The sequence below is a fragment of the Colobus angolensis genome, unplaced genomic scaffold (assembly GCF_000951035.1).
Source record: "Colobus angolensis palliatus isolate OR3802 unplaced genomic scaffold, Cang.pa_1.0 Scaffold166, whole genome shotgun sequence".
NCBI classification, from domain to species: domain Eukaryota; kingdom Metazoa; phylum Chordata; class Mammalia; order Primates; family Cercopithecidae; genus Colobus; species Colobus angolensis.
Genome location: NW_012114777.1, coordinates 5,324,540 through 5,349,310, shown reverse-complemented (window position 1 = coordinate 5,349,310; position 24,771 = coordinate 5,324,540). Strand labels below are relative to the sequence as shown.

At 37.7% G+C, this 24,771-nt stretch overlaps 1 protein-coding gene across 3 annotated transcripts in view; it reads right to left on the bottom strand.

The window, feature by feature from the left end:
* Positions 1–24,771, bottom strand: part of ST18 (suppression of tumorigenicity 18, zinc finger) — a 318,440-nt gene that overhangs the window by 116,484 nt on the left and 177,185 nt on the right. The window contains exons 3-7 of one of the 3 annotated variants that reach the window (XM_011937607.1): positions 16,398–16,443; positions 7,986–8,139; positions 7,082–7,189; positions 3,985–4,140; positions 458–545 (exon numbers count right to left, since the gene is read on the bottom strand). In XM_011937607.1, coding sequence (XP_011792997.1) covers positions 458–512 — 55 coding nt within the window. In that variant the 5' untranslated portion in view covers positions 513–545; positions 3,985–4,140; positions 7,082–7,189; positions 7,986–8,139; positions 16,398–16,443. Of the gene's footprint in view, positions 1–457; positions 546–3,984; positions 4,141–7,081; positions 7,190–7,985; positions 8,140–16,397; positions 16,444–24,771 lie in introns of those variants that run through there. The other 2 variants (XM_011937608.1, XM_011937609.1) reach the window with 2 other exon arrangements.

Here is a 24,771-nt window from a genome sequence, read left to right as displayed (position 1 = left end):
ACAGTCAAAAAACAAACACCATCATTTTACTTGAACTAAGTTATGTTGGGAACCACTAAACCAGATAACATAAAAATCAAAACCTGCTTTGGCAATAAACTAACAATTCTGGCTTTTCCTTTGGCCATTAAAGGTCACTTCCATAATCTGAAGTTTTCCATGAAACATCCTTCACTTGCTGAACCTTATGCTGTTTTGCGTGATGTTCAAATCCACTCATGATTGCATTTTGAAAAATTAGCGTCATATATCATTTGGCCTTTTCTGAATTCTTTAACTCCTGGTTCATAATATTTTGCCTCTCCATGCCAAGAGCCAGTGTCCTGGCTTGATTTGAAAAAAAGAAGCCCCGAGGAAGTTGTAATCATTCTGACTGCACATGAGGGACTGAGCACTGGAACTCTCATATTTCATGGTGTAGTAGGCATAGTGTCATAGAACCTGCTTGCTAACTCACCCTCAGTTCCTTTAGAGCGAGTACGTAGTGTTTTATCTTCAGCCTCTGCATCCATCTATAACATGAACACAAAGTCCTAAGGTCATTCCTTTGACATTGACCAAAATATGAAAACATGTAATTAGAAGTTCTGAAGGTCATTATGAAAAACAGTAGCCTTCCATGCTCTTGACTCACAGCCCGGCTCTATAGTACATAACCATGACTCCCCCCCACATACCACCAGCTTTGGAAATACATCCACAGTTGCTGGAAACCAGAGAGAACAGCGACAAGAGGGCAGATGTCCTTGTCCACAAGTGTTTGAAGTGACTCAAACACTTCTGGCATTACAAAGATGGAAAAAGGCTCGTCTCATTAACAGTGGCTGTGAAGGAGACGAAACCTCACGTGTCAAACCAAAAGACTTCAGACAAATTTACTAAAATCTAAGTCCTTTCTTCTGAATACATATATCTTTCTAAGCTTGGGAAAAAAAATGATTCCTTGTGTAAAAAAGCACCATGAAGACAAACCCCTGAAATGCCCCCAGAAAATACCATGAGAAATTTTGATTATCAACAACGACATATGTTTACTCTTATAATTTCACAATAAATGCCAGTTATAATCATTCAAAGGTATAAGGAAGGTGAAAATTGAGTGATATATGTGTCAGTATCAAATTCCCCAAAACACCATTGCTAAATATTTTAAATGTCATCAAATCAATGATCAAAGGGATGCAAAGACTTTAAAAGCCTGTTGTTTTCAGACTCTGACCTTGATACACCCATCTATTTCACTAGAATCTGCTAATCATCTCTTAGTTTAATTCACTTCTGCACATTATCAGAAGGAATTCTTAAATGTAAATAAGTTGCTTTGCTTGTTGAAAATCAGAGGCAGGCAGAAGGTGCGCTCAGTGGCTCCCATGCTTAAATCCTGACACTAGCTCTGATGCGGTGTGACTGCAATGGTAATGGGAGCTGCATTTCTGCTCTCAGAGGCTGAGTTGTGATTGAAGGCACTGACCTGCCATAGACTTATAATAGGGGAGCAGGTGTGGCAATGATGGACTTTAATTTCCTTTAATAAACCTTTTATGTGCCACACTTTTACTGCCATTCGACGCTCTCCAAGGTCCTGCACATAATAGGTTCATTACTTTTGATTACTATAGTCTATTGAGACAAACAACTCCAGAACACACTATATATTATGTTCAGTTAAACCAATATAGACTATTTATCCATTGTGCATTTTTTCACCTGCAACACTACAGACAAAATTAACGACAGCTCTCGTAAGCTAAAACTATTAAAACCACCAGAACTCTTTTGTCATCATTTCATAATAAACACCACACCAATCATTGAACTGCTTTTTAAACTAGCAAACAAAAAGTGTTCACTGCCTTTGGTGAACGGCAGTTGCTATGGTCTAAATAAAATGGTCCATTGTTGTGAATACTTTAAAACTACAAAATAAGAGAAAACAGCAATAAAATATGGGTGATTTTTTTCCTGTCAATTTTCCTTCTTTTCAAGCCACATGAGTTTATGACAGATGTGACACTGCCTAAGATGAAAATAGCTTGGTTTACTCAGGATAGTAAGCACTGCGTGGTGAAATCCCCCTCTGCCCGTGAGTATCTCTGTTGCATACAAAGTGGCTCAACTCTAGTGAATGCCCCTCCATGTGCCAAATGAATAACTAGATGACAAGAGATCAGTAGCATGTGAGGGTTAAAATAATGAAAACCAACACATATTTCTGAGGAAGCCACTTCTATGTGTGAGCCTCCACAAAGCAACACCAATCTATTGTTATCTTGCCACATGGATGCTATTAACTCACCCTAACCCTCTGAAGAATTACCCAAACGGCAAGGATGAACTCCATGAGTTTCTTTAGCAAAACTAAACATAACCCGCAAAGAGTGCCAGTGGACACAAATCAAAATTTCAGAAGCACACTTAAGTGCAATCTTCTTTAGACCGGCTTTAAGCTGAATTCTATTTCGCAGTTCAGCTACCCAAGGGCCTGGTTGCCTTGTCACCACTCCAGGCAGCCGCTCCCCACTAAAGTCATTGGAAAGGATACATAAATATTCATGGACCTCCCTTTGACTGTGTTTGGAATGCTGGTCTCATAATTGTGTTCTGTTTGAGCTATTGTCCTCTTGTTGGTCTAGGATATAGATATCCTATACAAACATATTTAAAAACTGAGAACTCATTCATAGAACTAAGTTTTCAAATTTAACTTGTGGGTCAAGTTGCAGGAGTGAAATGGATCAAGGCCATAATATACAACTCAGCTGTTTCACTTGTTTTCTCTTCTTCACAGGTAAAAAATAAAAGTTACAACATTGTGTCTACTCAAGTCTGAGGGTCATTGGGAAATAAGAACATAAGAAACCGAAGGCATATGTGTTTTTCAGTGTGGAGAGTTTATCACTTAGGAGATGGTTCTTTCCTCTCGTAGATCTCAATTCAAAAATAGGTTTTGGTTTCTAGAACCTTGTCTATGGGAGTAGATATTTTAAGTATTCTTCATTTGGATTATTTTCATGGACCCCAATAAATTGCCAATGGAAAGTTTTAAGTTTTGTAAAATCAGGCCTCATGTTCAATGAGTCCCTTGTCCAAGTAATGGATCATTAGAAGTGGAAAAAGATTTCTACTTCAGTGTGTGTGTTCAGGCCCCTGAGATGGGGTGAAGGTAGATTATCATTCTTTCAAAGTCTTCCAGAATTAGAGATGAGGCACATGATTATGGTGTGATTCAAGAAATCAACCTAATTTGTACTGCAGTCTTGAAAATTACACTTCTTTTTGGGAACTTTGTTTTCTTCTCCCTGGAAAAGAAGACTTGATTGTCTTTACTGCTTAAGCCCCGATACTATTGACAAGCTTGTAATTAATTCTGTAAAACCTAATGAGTCATTTCTTTTCTTAAAACAGACGTTTTATGTTTTAAAAAAGCTGTCCCTTTCCAAATTTCTTAGGGCATTTATATACTTCATTCTCATATACCTCATTATGGATGAAAACCGACAGAAGATATATTCTGAAATTCCTATAATGGGTTCTTCCTGGCTTTGAGAATCTACTTCTCGATAGGAGTAAGAACAGTAAGGGTAAACTCTGCCACTCTTATTTTCCCTAACTTGAAACTACTTTAAGAAAAAAGTTCAGTTTAAATGATAACTATCAACTTATTATGTACAATAGTTATATAAAAAGGAGAAAAAAGTGGTTCTTGCTCAGTCTCTAATTCTTAATAATGCCATGAAAAACATTTTGAAAAGGGCTTAATGTCCCAGTTTTCTGGGGAGAGGGGTGAATGCAAGGTGATGGCAATAGGAAAAGACATGTATAAAATAAAGAGGCCAAAAAGCAAAACTTGGAGGAAAACATGCAAGAGCTAAAAATGGAAATAAGCAGGTATACAATGAGGAAGAAAAATGACCAGAAAATGGAAATGAACTCTTGAGTTGAGTTTGGAAAGCTCTCATTTAATATCTTTATGTACTTACAAACCTATAAACTGATGTATAAAGTGATTTCCTAGTACTTGTACTTGACGTCTTTTCTTACTGGAGTTTACATCAGGGGCAATAAGCAAGTCTCTTCCACATCGCCCCAGTGCACAGATCTGGTACCTTCTTTTGGGCTGAAGAGGAAGTCCTGGAATTGCTGTTTTGTGGGAGGGAAGAGATTCAAGGAGCAGGACATAGAATTCATAAACTCCATTTTGCTTTCATTCACACAAGCCAATTACTGACATGTGGGGAGGTTTTATTTCCCTTAGATTTTATTTTTCACTTAAAATTCTATTTTAACCTAATGGCAAATAAAACAAAAACACAAAACAAAACCCGGCTGTCCAAGTAAAAATTTAATTACTTATTAAAAAACACTGTCTAGTTAGATAGATATATCATACAGGTAGCTACTCTTTTCTTTTTTTTTTTTTTTGAGATGAGATTTTGCTCTTTTTGCCCAGGCTGGAGTACAATGGCATGATCTCGGCTCACTGTAACCTCACCTCTGCCTCCCGGGTTCAAGTGATTCTCCTGCCTCAGCCTCCCAAGTAGCTGGGATTGCAGGCGTGTGTCACCATGCCTGACTAATTTTTTTTTTTTTAGTAGAGACTGGGTTTCACTATGTTGGTCAGGTTGGCCTTGAACTCCTGACCTCAGGTGATCCACCTGCCTTGGCCTCCCAAAGTGCTGGGATTACAGGGGTGAGCCACCACACCCAGCTGCCACTCTTAATTTGAGAAGTCCATCACACACATTCAACTTGCAGTAAGCTCCCTTTTGAACCAGATTTTGCTCTGCTCATCTCCTGAGATTTTTGACCTGGCAGTGTGGTTCCGTCGCTGTGTCACATTGCTCTTGTGAGATGTCGTTTCAATCCTGGGGACTCACAGCAATGGTGGGAGGAAGATCTGTGACTGCTGAGAAGAGCTGCTGGGGTCCTTTCCATGAGGAACGCTTTATCTACAGTGGACGCTTCCTTTTCAAAAAACACGTGTTTAAAAAAAATGGTGAAGAAAAACTCAGGAAGTTGGAAATGGCTAGGCCCAGAAAACCAAACAACTAGATGACGCCAGCATCTTGGACTGAAACTTGGCCAAATTGAAGAACAAAGAATCTTCCACTGAGTGCCCTTTCTTTTGATGATTCTGGCATCATTTTGTTTTAAACATAGCTTTGGGGCAGCTCACAATGGGAACAAAGATGTTTACCTGTCACATAGCAGAAATCATGGGAAAAATGAGCTGCAGTACTAAAAGGATGCTAGTTGACTTGTGGAGAGGAATACTAAGAATGTTTAAGTATGTTTTTTCTCTGTTCTTCCCTTCCTCTTATTTTTCTAGTTTTGTTTTCATACATTTATTAATAACTCAGGAAGAATAGGAATAAATTCAGAAAGTAAACTTTAAAAAAATTAAATTCTAACAAAACCATATCTTTTCTATGCCATCTGTGATGACATATTTATAATTTTCAGAACTTTTCATCTTTTATTTGCACACTAGTCTTGATTTCAATGCTCTGTTCTCATATACCTCTTATTGTACTGTCTTTGGTTCTATATAGAGAGCTGAAGAATCGAAGGATGTGTGCACTTTGGATTTATGATCTTTCTCCTTGTCTCCCCTAATCGCTCCTACCCCTGTAAATACCAAACTCAAAGGAAAAAGTAGATTCAGTCCGCTGTCATTTTAAGTACAGTTTTCTGGGAAGCAGATCTTCCTGAGGGCCATGTGTAGGCACATTCCCCTAAGAGGAGATGATTTTCAAAGGAAATTTCCTAGAGCTTCTTAGAAATGCACTGCCTTAGGCCGGGTGCGGTGGCTCACGTCTGTAATCCCAGCACTTTGGAAGGCCGAGGCAGGTGGATCACGAGGCCAGGAGATCGAGACCATCCTGGCTAATACGGTGAAACTCCGTCTCTACTAAAAATACAAAAAATTAGCCAGGTGTGGTGGCAGGCACCTGTAGTCTCAGCTACTTGGGAGGCTGAGGCAGGAGAGTGGCGTGAACCCGGGAGGTGGAGCTAGCAGTGAGCTGAGATGGCGCCACTGCACTCCAGCCTGGGTGACAGAGCGAGACTGTGTCTCAAAAAAAAAACAAAAAACAAAAAAAGAAAAGAAAAAAAAAAAGAAATGCACTGCCGCAAAGAAATCTGAGACCTGAAACAAGCTTGGGTAGCATCGTAAGGTGAGTGGTTGGTTTTCATTCTCTCTGATTTCTGAGTTGTCACTGCTGGTGTAGACTTCATCCTACAACTTTGTGCAACTGGCAATGCTGAATATAAACCAAAGCCATGTGTTGGTGTCTTTTTGCCAAACAATTCCAGCAAATAGTCCTATTATTCCCTTAGGTAACAAACTTGTGCCAAGGATTTCTATTAGTCGCCGTACCACGGCCTCAGAGTCACAGCTTTGTGACATTAGGGGACAATCTCCAGCTTTATGTTTTAGAAGACGGTTTGTTTTTTGATATATGTTTTTAATATGCCCAGTTTAAAGATAACTCGGGGCAAGTAACACACTAAAAGGGCCTTTAAAATTTTTTTCTTGCTGATATTTTGAGATGCATCTGTTGCAAAATATGTCAATGTTAGAAATCAAGCTCCTTCATATAGGGATAGATCATTTGAAATAGATTTCTCTCAAGAATAATCCAATTCCTTACTTTTTAGTGTTTGCATAAATTCACTCCAGAAGTCATCCACAGTACTTTTTAAAACATTGTGCTTTGAAAAATCTCGCTTATTTACTCTTAATCCATAAACAAACTAATTTCTAACACAAATGAATGTAAACTGAATTTAGAAAAACATTTCAACAAAGAAACTTTCTTTAAAGGCAAACATGTGTGAACAAATAACACATACCAATCAATATGAAAAGGGCTGTAGGCTCAGAGGACTTTGCCTATTTAATATTTTAAAATATTAAATAGCTGTGTTTCTGAAAAAAATCACAATTCTAAATTCAGCACTAACAATAAATTTGTAAGCAAATCCACAGAGAAAGATCTGTTGTAGAGGAGAGCTTCCATATAAATTCTTTGATTGAATTCACTTTTCTACTTTTTAATAAATAAAAATGTCACCTTACCTCTCTTTTTCTCCAGGTAACTTGTATGCCAACTCAGTTTGCCCTGCTGTGTCAGGGGTACTAGATAAATGACTTTGTCTGATTTAGTGATAAATCCTGAAATTCATTCTATTGAGATAAGAAATCAAACAAGAAAAGTATATCAGGCTGGACAAATAAATAGAAGAGCAGCAATAAACACTTAAGTGAACAATCAACAAAGTGTTGACACTTATCTATAGTTTGGTTGTACTAGAGTACAAATAGAATGACAATTCTTAAACTATGTATCAATGGGAAAAATAGTTTTTTATTTTTTAAGGTAAGCCAAATTTATTTTTGTCTTTATTACCAAACTATCTATCTATCTATCTATCTATCTATCTATCTATCTATCTATCTATCTATCTATCTATCCATCTACTTACCTCTGTATTACTTCTTCAATTTAGTTGGGAAGTTAGAAAAGAGGGACTCTCAATGATCATTACTATTATTTTTATTTTTAACCACCAAAATAAAAAGTTTAGAAAAGATTTGGAATGTACTATACTCAAGCGGTCACAAAAGGCAGATCCAAAATGTATTCTTTTGTTACTTATGGTTCTTTTTAATGAGACCATCATAACATGATACTAATCCTTTTGCTAATGCTTTAACTTTTTGTCCAATGAAACGATTTGCCCTTGGTTTACTCTGTGTTCAGTCATCATACACAGAGCTGCCTCACCTCTATTTGGTCCCGGGGATGAGCACAAAATCAGTTTTCATCAGGCCATTTGACCCTCGAGAGAAAACTTTGAAAATCAATGTGGTGCACTCAACATACTACAGGAACCAATTTATGCAAATACCACATATATCCATGCACATTTAAAATGTTTATGTCTGGCAGTTCTGATGTTTTAAAACACAAGCCACCAACCTTCCTTGCAGAAGATTTCTGCTGTCCTGCCTTCTCTACCCTTTGCAGTATATCAAAGTGCTCAGCTTTTTAATCATAGATTTCTGTATTTCTTGTAGGATTTGACCAGACATTAAGTAGATGCTTCTTCAACTCAAGTCAGCAACTATAGTTCCTGTGGAAAAATGGAGATAAAATTCTCAAGTGATAGAGCAGATTACTGCACATGATGTGAGAATTGAAAAGTAGCACAGGAGCTTGGGAATTCTTAGTTTGTGTTTGATTGCAATTAAAAAAAAAAAGTGGCTTTCTCTCCAAATGTTTTTGGCCTATTCTATTGCACCCTCAGTTCAGAAAGAGTTCTGAAGCTTTCCACCTGCCTATTCCCCTTTGTTTGCCATACACTAACCTAAAACAAAAGATCCTGGAAAACAGTCACACTGGCAAACAAAGCTCTTTCTAAATCCTGAAAGTAATGGCTTTTTGTCTAATACTCTATCGTGTTATGTATTTATTAGCAATACATTTTCCATTTATTTTCTCAAAGATTGCCAATAAAGAACTGAATCACATAAGGGAGTAGCTGTAAAGCCTCTGAGTTCCCTAATGTCAAACTCATTAGCATTCGAATAAGCACACAGCACCACATCATCTGCACAATTGCAATTTTTTACTACTTTTAATAGCATTTCTCAAAGGGCTCATTTTCAACTTTCTTCAGTGGTTAGTTGGTTCTCAGGGGAAAAGTAGCTTCCTGACACTCACAGCTTCCACTCAACAGCCCGGCCGTTTGCTGTCAGATGCATCAGCCCTCTGCCCTAACCCCATCTGCCGTGGCTCCCCTCCCTGGGGAAGAGAGTGAAGGCAGCACAGCTGAGATCGGCTTGGAGAAGTGCACAGAGGGCACTGACAAAATATAAGTTTAGAAATATGATTTGACACAATAGAGCTCATGAAGCCTAAGCACACCAAAATACAAATGGGAACGAGGAGCCCTGCAGAGGCTCTCCATCCATGTGTCTGTCATTAATAACTCCACCCACCTGCTCTTTGGAAGCACACCCTTGGCAGATACCAAAAGGAATCTGCCACTGACATCGGATCCCTCTAGCCCCTGCATGTGCACTATTAGATCAAGGAGATACTTTTAAAAAAACCATTTGTCTTAACTGCCATACTGTTTTGAGTTTGATCTTAAGTATGTTATGAGAGTTAAGGCCTTACCAAAATATTCATGCAGTATACATATTTTTGAAGGCAGTTAACCCAAGACTTAGAATCTTGATCAAGCTCTCAGAACTTGTAACAGTTAGTTTCAGCCCCCGCCTGCTTAGATGAATACTTCTGCATTGAAACTCATTTTTAATGAAAAAGGAATCTTAAAAAAGGGAACAATATGACAAGCAAGGTGTTAGTAACCTAATGGGCTACCCAATTCTTAAGTGTGCTCTCTGATGATGACATGAGTTCGCTTGTTAAATGAAGTCATCACAGAGGACTACATTTGTCCACTTTACTATCTCCCATAATTAGGGACTCTCAGTCCTTTACGGCTGCTTAATGGGTGAGTAGTACTTCTGAGAAAGACAATTCTTTAAACCTGTGCTACAGGGTAATGAGTCTGGTGTGTTACTTTCTTCAAAAATAGAGTATATCAGATTATATTTTTTCAGGTAGAATGAATGACCTAAACTGATAATGATATACATGTTAATTGTATCCCCAAAGTAGACAATCATAGATTTATTTATGGGTCCTTGGCTAGGTGTGGTGGCTCACACCTGTAATCCCAGCACTTTGGGAGGCCGAGGCAGGTGGATCACATGAGGCCAGGAGTTCGAGACCAGCCTGGCCAACATGGTGAAACCCCATCTCTACGAAAAATACAGAAATTAGCCAAGTGTGGTGGTGCATGCCTGTAATCCCAGCTACTTGGGAGGCTGAGACACAAGAATCACTTGAGCCCAGGAGGCAGAGGTTGCAGTGAGCCAAGATGGCACCGCTACACTCCATCCTGAGCAACAGAGTGAGACTCTGTCTCAAAAAAAAAAAAAAAAAAAAAAATGTACTTATGGTTCCAAAGGTTGTAATTTTTTTTAAGTCCTCAGAACTAAAGTCAAAGGGAAAACTTTATTGAAATGGCAAATGAGTTTAATATGAAATGTATGTAGCACTCATAGCCTTGTACTATAGTAACTAATCCAAGGTCATCAGCATCACCAATTTCATTTTGGAACTTGCATACCACGGGAACCAGCACATTCTGTGGTTCTAATATAAACCACAGCATCCTCTCAGAAGTTCAGAATGTTGATACAGACTCCAAAGACCACTCTGAGATTTGTTTTTTTTTAAATAAGTAAACATAAAAATTTTAGCACATTTACCTTAGTACTGCTATCCCTTGAGGCCCTATCTCCACAATTTACAACAGATTGAGTTCTTAATCGCCCTTCTAACGTTAATATCTTCACCAATTACTTGTTAGTTGGAATGATGAAAAAGAGGGGATTAACCTTGCCTGGCTCAGTTTTTTGAATGTTAAGCAAGTTCTTTACAGTCCCAAGTTTCTAGCTTTATTTTTATATTAGTCAGTATGATACTTTAAGTTATAGTCAAGTTTGTATAACCCATATTGCTCCATTAAATTTCTAATGAAAACTTAAACCCTTTATTTTGGAGTTCCTAATCAATCAGCTGCAGAATTGGTATTTTCAACATAGCAAGAGATTATATATTTAGAAGTTGATGAACAAAAATTATGTAAGCCTTTTGCCACTTTATATTTATGCCATCAAAAATGACTTTCTTCTGCCTAGCTTTCCAGGTTGATATTAGGGCATATGCTTCGTTGGCTGGAGCAAATGAAGATAAGCATTGAATTTAATTTAAGATGTTTAGGCAAAGACAAACACTCTTCGTTGGCCATAAACTTCACTTTTACCACCAACCCGGAATTAGGCCCCTGATCACAGCAGGAGTAGAAACAAGAGCTTCAGCAAAACTGGAACCACTCTGCAGGATAAACAACTCCCATGGCAAAGTGGGTTAATGGTATCTCGCTTACTTTTAGGGAGGATGTCTCAGATTTTAAATCATTGCATATTCAACAAGATGAATTATTTGATATTAGCAAACAGACTACTTTTCATGATCACCTTTTAACATTTTTTGCTTCCCTGAGTGATTGCTGTAAATATACACACAAAACTTCTTGTTATTCAGTATAGCTTGTCATTTTAAAAGAATAAAATTTGTCAATGCACACAATTTCTGTGGATGAATTTAAATGATTTTTACTAGTTTGCCCAGTTTTGAAATATCTGCCTTAAGAACCTTTCAAAGAATTTTCAGTACAGGGAATGCTATAGCAACTCTCATAGGCTCCCAGCAAAATGCAATTTTTGCCTTTGCAGATTGTTGAAGTCATCCAGAGCATCACAATAACTTCCGGTTCTCACTGTGATAGATATGAAGTAATTGCACTTCGCTAGTAGGCATAACAGTGTTTGTATTTGTCCTTCCAGTCCCTGTAAAAATAAAACACAGATCTCTTCTCCTTAAGCTCTGAAGCAATTCCAATAACTTATGCAAGACGTATATTTCTCTCTGCAAGATGATTTAACTTTCACCTGATTTAAGTAACAAAATAGCCCTCAAAGATACTTAAAGCCTTGCTGTAATTAACATAACTGCATTTAGATGCCATTCATGACTGATAATTCTAACACCTTGTGGGAAAAAAAAGTTGCATGCTGTAAACATTATAAACATATTCAAATAAGCTTAACACAATCTGCCATGCTTATTTCTGCCTAGATCATGGACCAGCGAAATGGTTAATGCAAATGGATTTATAATTTGCTTTGGGGGGCCAGTTTCTTCTCCTTATTTATTAGCCCAGCTGATGGGGCAGATTTGATGAGGCACTTCTGGAATAATTGAGTCATCACACAAAGAAGGCTGCTAGCATTCAGAGTGGTTTTATCAGCAGCAAGCAGGCCTGATTACTGACAATTACACTCTGATCCGGTGATGGAGGAGAAAGAGCCAACGAGTGGGAAATGTCCGTGTTTCTATCCAGGAATAATTTCTACATTCATTTTACATGCTAAGTGTTTCCTATCTCTGCATAATAAACTGTAAACAGGAATAGATGGCACAATGTCCCTTAATATTTCCTGGTAATGAAGACACAAATGTACAGTGAGTGCTGATAAATATAGATGAAACATAAGCTATTCTCCCAGTCTGTATTGTTACCTTTAAAACAAATGCATTTTTGTGGTAAAAGCATAATCATAGCTAATGCAAAAAAATGACAGAAGATTGAAACTGTCCTTGTAACTACATAGAAACTTTGTAAAAGTCCTGTTAATCACTACTGCTTTAAAGGCTGGCGAGCTGAAGGTGAGATACTAGAAACCACATCATTTTGTTTCTCAACAGTCAACTGTGAAGAACTCCTTGGGTTAGATGCAGCAAAGGACAGAGCAACAGTGACCTCCATTAACACTCAGAGAGAGCACATCTCCATGCTAAACTGAGAAAACAATGAAGCTGGCACAAGGCGACATCTTCACCAGCATGGATTTCAATTTCCCTTCCATCAGGCCTTTCAACAATACGTTGACCATGAATAGTAAAGTTAGATCTAAGATTGCTTGATTTGTCAAGCAGAGCAATGCATTGCTGTCTTTGGGGTGGCATTTTTAACCACTTGTTTACAAAGTTTATTAACAAAATACTATGAACAAAAAACGCATCTCACAGAGATGCTGGATTAAACTAGCTTTCCCTGTAACCCAGAATCTACTTGGAAACACCTAGAGAAAGGAAATGTTCACACTTCTTAATGTGCTTCCATAGATTTTAGTGGGAAAACTTTAATTTTCTGTAATATTAAGTTTTCTCTTTTAAAAAACCAATCAGGTACGAAGCTCCACATAATGAACCTGCCTGGGTCTGTTTGCTTAATCTTTTCTCTAAAGCCCCTTCCTGGCTTCCAAAGAAATAAAAGTTATTCTCTGTTTTCCTGTGGTAACTATGGAAACTCTGTTTTATTAAACTAACCACTTAACTTCAAGGCTTGTGTTGCAACTAAATGTGCTATTTTCAGTAAATCTATACTAAACAACCTGATAATGTCAAAACATTTTTAATAAAGTTCAAAGAGCACTTGTTGATTCACAAATAAAGCTTTTTATTATGTAAAGGGAATTTTCTCTATTTAAGCTATTTCATTATATAGATTATTACACAATGTACTTGATAGCTTTAGACATTTTCCATTTTCCTTATGTATCTTTAAGAGGTTCTTTAGAATGTTTTCAAAAAGTCTGCTGTTTTTCCCAACAGTAACTGTTTGTTTTTCATAAAATCTTCCTCATATTTTGTACATTTGAATTAAGGTAAAATATAGTTATTTATCTTTATTATCTGACTATGAAATATGGAATGGGAGAATATACTGAAATTTGCAAAGCAAATGACACAACTCAATTGTGGAGGCCAATGGGGCACTGCATTTTTGCAGAATGATCCTTGGATTTTATTCTCACTACAGTGTTTAATTTAATACAGATTTTTAAAAAATACGAGTATTATTCTCCTAAGAATTTACTCATTATTTGTTCAGTACACACATATTGAGAAGAAATCTACGGATTGCCAAGCTAGACAGTGGGCATAAAAGGATATGTAAAGCACAATTCTTGTTCTCAAGAGTTCAAACCAGGAAGTTGAATATTCTGATATTATGAGCAAGGTATTATTACAGAGGGAGGCAGAAGGAACAATGGGAACACAGAGTTAGACCAGACTGGAAAAGCTTCCAGAAGATGATGATTCCTGAAAAATTCATCCCTAGAGAGATTCAGAGAACTATGACTAGGATAAAGCAATGTCCCCAAAGACCAATTGAAAGGACACCAATGGTTGAAATTGTTCTTAGCTTTGTTAAACAATGAATTAAAGCCATATTTTTATATAGTTACAAGAGGATCAGAGACTTGATGGTCAAATTAGATACCTAAAATGAAATGTTTTGAATTTGATGATTTCATTTCTACATTTCAAAGGAACTTTTTCCTTTAGCATCAGAACTGCAAGATCTGTCTGCTGAAATGTGATTTGTCATTCATATTGTGGTTGACAGCATCGCCCAGAATTCTGTATTCCAATAGTGTTTTGATGGCACTCTCATCTTGATGACTATGTTCTGCCTGATATTAGCTTGTCTAGGTCCAGTTTCCCTTCCCTGGGCTGGTGTGGGTTCATGGAAGCAAAGGGCTCTATTGTTGACCTTTTGATGCAACATAATTTTGTGGCCATAATAGGTGCTCAATACATTATTATTGAATTGAATTGAAATAAGTGAAAAATAACACTTTTCAGATGCTTGAGATAATTGTTAATTGGATTTCAATACAAAACAACCCAGATATTTTAGCATCTGGAATACTATAGATTTTATCTGTTTGATTGCCATGCCAGTTAAGAAGAATTTACAATTTTGTCTTCTCTTATGAGCTCTCATATGCTGCTCCCAACATGCAAAGGAGAGCAAGTATGAAGTGTAATAGATTTTACAGTCAGATTTTTTCAAATGTCTACTTTTATCTCATTTACATGAAAAGTTATGGTTTATGATTTAAATGGGTCCTTTTGCAGGAATAAAAGTCAAATGTAAAATAGAAATAATAGTCATATTTTTCCAGATTTGGAAAGAAAACTATATAGGAAGATCTTCAACTCATTTAAACTATAACACAGTCCCTAGTTCTTAGACTTCACTTTTCTCACTTATATTTTCCAGACTGGCCTGACTATTGTGCACCTACATTTATTTTAAGCAATGTATGTTCATATATTCATACTGATGACTTTTGTATGGAACAGAAAATGTCACTCACCATAAGTAAAGACAAAACCAATTTATTTTTTTAATCAAAATGATGAGGCAACACAGTATTTTCTAAATAAATACACCTCACCTTTACCAAACTCACAGAGTGATAGGCATTCTTGTGAGAATTTGTATGTGCTTTCTTACTTAGTCATCTTAGCACGTCTATGGTGAAGTATTATTGATGTTACATATGAGAAAAGGGAAGGAAATTGAGCTCACCACCTTACCCGGGGTTCACACAGGTAGAAAGAGGTAGAACCAGGATTCACATGGCCACCATCTGCTTTCAAACACTAGGCTCGGCATTCTTTGACTGTCAAGTCTCTGCAGCAGAGACCTGGCCTTCTGTCCCTCAATGTTCCATTCCACTCAGCCATGGTAAACGTGGACTCACTAAAAAGTCCAATAAAGCGTGTACTCATTGGTACCTTGGGTGACACAGGTATTGCATTTACAAATATATCATATAAAGAATTTCTGGGGAAGGAGGGTGTCACAAAGTAGAAAACAGAACTCTCTGAGTTGGCAATAACCGTCATTCTAATCGACAAAATCAATATTCCAGTTCTTACAGACTACCAATCTTAGCCTCTCAAGAACATTTTCTCTTTACTCAAATACAGGAATTTACTCATAGGATTTAGATTGCCAGCTGCAAAATATGTCCCATCTATTGGGGGCTTATTTCATGTATTAGTTTTCTATTGCTACTGTAACAAATTTTTACAAATTTGATGGCTTAAAAAGGCAGAAAGGTGTTTTCTTACAGTTTTAGAGGTCCAAATTCTGGTGTGGTCTCACCAGACTAAAACCAAGTTAAGCTACATTCCATTCTGGAGGTTCCAAGGGAGAATGCATTTCCTCACTCATTGGGCTGTTGGTGGAATCCAGTTCCTTGCTGTCGTAGCACTGAGTTCCCTGTTTTCTTGCAGGCTGTAAACTGAGAGCCATTCCCAGCTTCCATAGCCCATTCCTTTTTCGGTGAATGGCCTGCTTCCTCCATTTTCAATGCCAGCAATGCTGGGTAATGTTGAGTCCCACTCACATCTCATCTCCCCAGCTCATTCCTTGGCCTTTTTCTGAAGGACCATGTGATTAGTTGGCCTTTTTTAGATAAACAAGATAATCTCAAAGGTCTTCATTAAATCACATCCCTTTTGTCATGCAAGATAACATATTCACAGATTTCAGGGATTTCAGGGATATTTTGGGGGGAGGGTACTTTATCCTGTCTACCACATTTTTAAATCATACATGTTAATTCTGAATGTCTTACATATTAATGCCCCTTATATCAGACATATGAAGTTATGAATTAGGATGATTAGGTATAAACACTCCTCAAAAATCTATATGAATATAACCCAAATTACCATGAGGACACCAACAGAAACCAAAGCAAGCATCTTTTCTGGTCCTCTAAAATGAAGTTCCTTAACTTCTCAGGTTTTTGATGGATGTTGAAAAGTTGGAGATTCTTTTTCTTTGGGGGAAAAGTTTATTTTTAAATAGATTTTACTTACCTTCCCTAAAAGCTACTGGATCTGAACTGGAGAGTTTCCATCACTCCTGAGGAAAAGCATCGGAGGAGGAAAAATGGAAAGAAAAACAAAAAGAAAACATAATTAAATGGTATTTATCTACAGCTTATTAACGGCATAAAACAATCTTTTCAAGTAATTTCCATGCTGACTATTAGAATATGGGTTAACGTATTACCGATCTTCAATAGTCAAACAATATTCATTTGAAAGAACTCTGCCTTAATGAGAAAAACAGGTGTCTACTGTTATCAGAAAATGCTTTTTAGATTTGAGCCCTTTTGTTCATAAGTACATTTGAGAACCTTTTCTAGGGACACACCTGAGAGTGAAAGTGAATTATCAATGACAGTCTTTTCTGGAAAAAAAAAAAAAAAAGAATCAGTGGTTTAACACTAATTTCTAATCAGATCCTACAGAAAGGAACAGCCCGCACGGCAGCTGTACTTTTCCCAGGGTTAATTACCTTTCACTGCTCTCTACTAATGAGTCAGCTGTTCCTGTCATTGCACACTACACTGGTTCATCTGGAACTCTAGCTGTGGACAAACACAGGAGTGACAGTCCCATTTACATATGGGGAGGGGGCATGTTGTGTAAAGATTTCAAAGGGATTTTTTAAAAAATCCTTTAATTCTCATGTGTTTCCACGCTAAAAATATTTTTACAAAGAAGGTTGTACTTGGTCAGCTACTGTTCTTCCTCCCAGGTCCCTGGGTTCACCACTAGTAGATATAAAATAGTGCCGAACCCTTGGAAAGAGGCGAACTTCACCATCTCCACAGAAAGCTTTGTCTCACTGATGCCTTGACACCAGAACAATCACCCTATAGGGTGGAAGGATAGCCTCAAAAGTTTGCAACTTCTACCACTAGTAAAAAGACTTCTGGAAAAATTCATACTGCAGAAAATTAGATTCAAGGTAAAAAACAACCTAAGAGAAAAAGATCCCCAAAATATCTTAGCATTGCTTGTACATGAAAAGTGAATTAGAAAAGTGCAAGTTCCACACACAAAAAAGTTGAACTTGAAAGCTATGTTTTGACCTAATATGTCTAGATCACTGTGGGAAATTATATATATGTATGTGTATGTATGCATATATATACAGTTTATTACCCAGATAATAGCTCTTTTATCCATATAGTGGCTCTGCTTTCCATCCCATAATGCAGACACAGTGGGCCCTTATATATTTTTTATCGTGGCAACCAGAAGTTTAAGCATCTCTTCCCTGCTTTTAATTCCAGAGGTAACTGAGAGGGATGTCCAAACAGTAAGCATACACTGAGTTCCACTTTCCTAGCTTCCAGAATGCCTCTGAGTAAAGGATACCATCTCATTGGTAAGTTCCTCACTCTAAATCTTAAAATTTTAGAACAGTGGCTCTCAGACGTTAATATGCATCAGAATCACCTGGGCAGCTTTTTTTTTTTTTTTGATGGAGTCTTGCTCTGTGGCCAGGCTGGAGTGCAGTGGCATGATCTTGGCTCACCACAACCTCTGCCTCCCGGGTTCAAGCAATTCTTCTGTCTCAGCCACATGAGTAGCTGGGACTACAGGTGCATGCCACCATGCCCAGTGAATTTTTGTATTTTTAGTAGAAACGGGGTTTCATCATGTTGGCCAGGATGGTCTTGATCTCTTGACCTCGTGATCGGCCCGCCTCGGCCTCCCAAAGTGCTGGGATTACAGGCGTGAGCCGCAGTGCCCGGCCGGGTGGCTTCTTAAGTGGCACGTTCTGGTGCCAACACTCTGAGGTTCTCACAAGGGTCCAGGTGCTCCTGCTGCTCCATGGACTGCACTGAACAGCAAAGTGTCAGAGCAGTGGCTCTGGATCATCAACGACATCAGAATCTCCTGGATGGCTTGTGAAAGCCCAGGCTATGCATTCCGTAGATCCGTGGTGGGACATGAGAATGTGCATTTCTAAGTTCCCAGATGATGTTGGTGCTGATAAGTTTGCAGACCATACTTTGAAAACTACTTCTTAGGTATTCAATATTAAATGTGTTGAAGAATCCCAACCCCTAAAAGCTAAATATACCCACATAGAGCAGAAGTGCTTCCACTTTATTTTTGAGCTATTTATTTGCTCTGGTTTTAATACTCTATGACAGAAAGGAACAGATAAAAAGTGAATGTTCTGGCCCATCATTGAAATACATTCTCAGATCCACTTTATAGCTTATTGAACTTGATCTTCCCTTCAGATGAAGCCATTCATATCAAGAAAGAAACGGCAATTATGTACTTCTTCATTCAAGGTGCCATTATCAAATATAAGCTCACAAATTACAAATCTAAGAGTTTGCACAATATTTAAACTTGCCAAAAGCAAATAAAATATGGGAATGAATTAATTACAAATTATATTATAAAAACAAATTTAAATGTCAAGCAAAGATGCAAATTTCCTTGAGACATTCAATATTTTTATCAGCCCTAGTAAATTCTGACTTACTTTCCAAATGGTGCAATGAGTTTCTTATATATAGTGGTATATGAGGTGTTCTTTGTTGATCATTCGTATTTTGAAGAACACATTATCCTGAAAACTTCTTGGAGGATGGAAACATTTTAGTCTAATACTAAAAATATATTTGCATTGCTGTTCACGTAAATATCTCTGTGATAAAGCTGTTACAAGGGTATTTTGCAATATTGTTCACAGGAATACATATTTCAGGAAGAAGGAAATAATAAGATAAATTATAGAATAAAACATCTGCTGAATATCTTTCAGTAAAGAGATGGAGGGTGCTTCTCTAAGCAGCAAGTCATTCACCAAGCAGAAGTTAGGTGCTTTAGCAGTGATCTGCTCAGTTCAGAAAGGACTAGTTAGTGTTCTAAACATGAACTTATCAACTAGTTCTCCAGTAAAGCTGGGAGAATGTAAGCACATGAGAAAGATTTTAAAAGAATCAGTGCCCCTTCTGAATTCTCACTGCTACCTACTTGTTTTTGCTGTTCCACAGATATTTATTATAAAAAGCTACTTTAAAATATCAGTCTCATCTAAATACAAGAGGATAATAATAATATCACAAACAAAAAAATGTGATTAATAGCAGTGTAACTAACCCTCTTGGTATAGAACACTATTATTTAATTAATTCATTAATTTATGTACTCAAATCTTCATTAAGCACCTATTCTTCTGGAGAATGTTTGTATAAACCAGTGGAGCCCTCAGTGAGTGGAGAGGGGTGTATAGTGAATGCCACTCCAATAGTGAATCTATTTCTGTTGCATAAATCAAAGAGATAATAAAATAAAAATATCCCTGCAGATGTGGAGGCCAAATTTATTTCTTGATAACATGGGAGAACAATCTGATAAGTTTGACAAAAACTCTACCCTAGGAGTACAAACATCAGGGTGTGTAGTGTGAGTGAAGAAGAATTCCTAATCCTACAGATCTAGGATGGACATACACTCTGTTGTCATGGTGTGAACCTGACTGTGAATGTCAAGATCCTAGTTGATCCCTCTCTCCTTGGATGGCTTTCAAGAGTTACAATGATTCAGACTAAATAAGTGCCTCTGGTTATTTGAACATCTGATTGATAGTTGTCTCCCATGACCAATGAGAGGTCAGTACAGTTTATATCAGGTGTTTTGTCCAATGCTTATCCAATTTAAGTCATTATTTTCATTGGCTTTCACCAGCCAATTGGCTTCTCTCTAGATCACAGTGTCTCATTAGCTGTGGCAAATTACTGAGGGAATCTGACCTTTTTGGTTTTCTTTTTAAAGTAAATTAAATTTAATCAAATTTGTTATTGGATATTGACACATTATAACCATATGTTTATGGAATACAAAGTGATGTGTATATAGAATGCAGAATCATTGAATCAAGCTAATTTGCACATTCATCACCTCAAATATTTATCATTGATTCCCTTTGCCTAACTGAAACATTGCACCTATGACCAACATCTCCCCAATCCCTACTACCCCAACCTCTGGTAACCACCATTCTGTTCCCTGACTCTATGTCCAGTCCTTCTTAGTTTTCTGTCCAAGGTAACAGATTATGTATTTTTGGGTTATGTTAAATTTTTCTAAAAAAAAGCATGCACAGGCATTCCCAAAAAATGTCTTAGAAGAACTACAGAATCTCAGCCTTTAAAGATCTAATTTATACAAGGTGCTTTCAAAGTGAATGACAACCACTAAGGAAAACAGTCTGGAGATTTCTTAAAGAACTAAAAGTAGAATTACCAAACTCAGCTCACTGCAACCTCCACCCGCCGGGTTCAAGTGATTCTCCTACCTCAGCCTCCTGAGTAGCTAGGATTACAGATGCCTGCCGCCACGCCCTAATTTTTTGTATTTTTAGTAGAGACGGGGTTTCGCCATCTTGGCCAGGCTGGTCTTGAACTCCTGACCTCGTAATCCATCCACCTCGGCCTCCCAAAGTGCTGTCATGAGCTGCCACGCCCTGCCAGAACTACCGTTTGATCCAGCAACCCCACTACTGGGTATCTACCCAGAGGAAAAAAGTCATTATACCAAAAAGATACTTGCACACGCATGTTTGCAGCAGCACAATTTGCAATTGCAAAAAATGTGAAACCAAGCCAAATGTCCATCAATCAACAACTGGATAAAGAAACTGTGGGGTGTGTGTGTGTGTGTGTGTGTGACAGAATACTACACAGCCATAAAAAGGAATGAATTAATGGCATTCTCAGAAACCTGGATGGGATTGGAGACCATTAGTCTAAGTGAAGTAGCTCAGGAATGGAAAACCAAACATTGTATGTTCTCACACATAAGTAGGAGCTAAGGTACAAGGATGCAAAGGCATAAGAATGATATAATGGACTTCAGGGACTTGGGGAAAAGGGTGGGAAGAGGGTGAGGAATAAAAGACTACAAATTGGGTTCAGTGTATACTGCTTGGGTGATGGGTGCACCAAAATCTCACAAATCAACACTAAAGAATTTATTCATGTAACCAAATATCACCTGTTCCCAAATCCTATGGAAATAAAAAGTTTTAAAAGCAATAAGCATTAATAAAAAAAAGACACAGATGAATGCCACTTAAAAAATACATAAAAATAAAAAAAGAATGCTCCTTAAAGGAAAGTCTTGCCTTGTGGTAAACTAGATGAACTAGAGTTCATCTCCTGAACTTCTCCTGCCCCACACCTGGTCTCTGGGTTCCCATAGGAAACCACACCTGCTCCTATGGTAGCCCCTAGCCCACAGAGGAGTCCTGATTCAAAGCTCATGGTCAGCTCCAGACTGGAAGCTCCTACAGGAAGGGCAAGGGGGCTCTTCTCTCCGCTTCTCTTTTGTAAGCAAGGTGCTCCTGAGGGCATGGCCTATTCACATGAGAACCAGCTGACTAATTGTTGTATTAAGAAAAAAGGGAAGTATGATGAGGCCCTTGATCCTGTGATTTGAATTTTAGGAAAACTATGGACCAAATATTTAGAGATAAAACAGTAAATATCCATAGCCTGTAGCAAAAAGTGATGCTGGTGAAAACATGCAGTTCCAATTCATTTGTAAGACTCATACATGTGAAGCTTAAACCAGGTAATTCTGTATTATTTGTTATATCTGAAAACTAGTGAAGTAGGAAATAATCTTATGAACAGTTTACTCATAAGTTGAGCTTAGTTTTACAAATTAAGAAAATACAAATGGATAAAAAGCCTATGCAGTATTACTGTATCTTCGACATAAGAACAACTATCAGCTTTGGTGCAGGGGGAGGGGATATTAACACTGAAGGACCGCCACTGCCAGATCAATCATATGCTACAATTAAAGGAGTGATTGGCATATTAAAAATGCCGAAAGAAAATACTAAACTAAACTGAGTAGTTCTGAAAATACCGGGCAATAAATAAAAAGAAAATAGAAGAAATAAAATATTATTTATCATGACAATATAAATGAATATGCTAAGCAACATACTGATCTTGGATTAAATAGTGGCAGTGGTGGGAAGTAGAAAATAGCAGATGATGTTTTAAAATGGTCTAAAGGAGGCAACAAGTAAGCATGAATCAGAGGAGGCTTCCAGCAATTGCTGCAGTCACTATACATTGCCACTGACGAAGGCATTGGACTAGGCATTGCATAGTTATGGTATTTAAATCTCACCACAATCTAAGGAGGTTCATATTACTATTCCCAATTTAAGGTGAGCAAACTTAAGTCACTCTTTTAGTACGAGCTAGTATTCAGAACTATATCTGGGCTGAACGCAGTGGCTCACGTCTGTAATCCTAACACCTTGGGAGGCCAAGGCGGGTGGATCTCTTGAGTTCAGGAGTTCAAGACCAACCTAGCCAACATGGTGAAACCCCGTCTCTACTGAAAATACAAACATTAGCTGGGCACGGTGGCAGGTGCCTGTAATCCCAGCTACTTGAGAGGTTGAGGAGGGAGAATCACTTGAACCCAGGAGGTGGAGGTTGCAGTGAGCCGAGATGGCGCCACTGCACTCCAGACTGGGCAACAGAGTGAGACTCCCTTTCAAAAAAAAAAAAAAACGATATTTGATGCCAACATTCTTTCTGCTGTGTAGCTCTAGCTAAGATGGCAGTGGAAGCAAGATACCTGAACATCTTTATTTGAGAAAATCATAGAAAGACCCACAATGATAGGGTGGTCTCTTAGGTAATGTGAGCTTTTGTGCTGAATTAGACAGGAAATAGCCTGGATAGACTATTGGAACACCAGTCAAAAGAGCTAAGATAATGGGAACACTGAAATACGGTAAAAATCATAAAACTGGTATGCTGGGGAGGACAGCAATAAATGACCTGGGAAATACTTTACGGATGATTGGAGACTGTGAGCACTGTCTGATTCAGCAGAGTTAGAATGGTGACACACTCTGTCTCTCAAGTAACACCAACCTACGTTCGAATCCTAACTCTGCTGTTCTGTGATTTCAGAACTGCAGTTACCTCCCTCACCATCAGGTTCCTCATTTGTTAAAAGGGACAAACAGATCCTCCCTCTAGAGCTGCAAGGATCGCATGAGATGCCACGGATAAAAAGCATGGTACACAGTGGACATTCAGTAAAATGCCATGATCCAAAAAGAGATCAGTCCTTAGGCAAAGCCCACAGGTATGTGGTCCACAATGAATGCCCCAATGTGGGCATGGCGAGGACTTGTGTTGATGAGAGTAATTAAATCTCTGAGGATTAAGCAGCTCATTTTCTTCAAGAGAACATGGAGTTAGTAGGATAATTCATTAAGCATTCATTAAAAAATATTCATTTTTTTCTATTATTCTATTATTTCTTCACACTAGATACTATTATAAATGCTTTATGTATATTAACTCAATCTGCATAACAAATGTATGAATCAGGAACTATTAATTATTTCCATCTTTAAAGTGAGGAGATTGAAATGCAGAGCATCTCAGTGCTTGCCTGGGGTCACATAGCTCCTGAGGAGTAGCACTGGGATTGGACTCTTGCACTAAAGCCCATTTGTTCGATCAAAAGAATCTATCATCATCACAAGATGGGTGATGGAGGTGAAGGGATGGATAACACAGATATTGTATTTCAGTGTGGGAGCCAAACTCAAAAACAAGGAAACAATAAATATGCAATGCAGTTGAAAGCAGTGATAAATGCAATGGGACAATAATGTAGGCTATAGGATGGGCTATTTCACGTTGAGGCAGGAATGACCTTTGCTGACTGAAGAAAGGATGCAAGAACCATGTGCCATAGGGTAAACAGTTAAAGCCCTTGTATCTAGAATAAATAAAAAACCATTACAGCTCGATAATAAAAAGACAACCCAATCAAAAATGGGCAAATGACTTGAATACACATTTCTACAAAGAAGAGTGACCACTAAGCACATGAAAAGATGTTCAACATCATTAGTCATTAAGGAAATGCAAATTAAAATCACAATGAGATACCACTGTGAACCCATTAAGATGGTTAAAATAAAAAAGACTGACAATAGCAAGTGTCGAAGAGGATGTGAAGAAATCCAGTCTTCACATGTTGCTAGTAGAAACATAAAATGTACAGCAACATTGAAAAATAGCTGGCAATTTCTCAAGTGGTTAAACATAGAATTACTGTATAATCCAACAATTGACTTCTAGGTACATACCCAACAAGAATGAAGACGTGTCTACTTGAGAAATTGTACACAAATATTCATAACAGCATTATTCACAGTAACCAAAAACTGGAAACAATCCAAATGTCTATCAACCAAATAAAGGAAAACAAGAGGTGGTATATCCAATCAGTGGAATATTATTCAGCAATAAAAAGGAATGAAGTACTAAATTAGTGCAACCTCTATGGAAAACAGTAAAGACATTTCTCAAAGAAC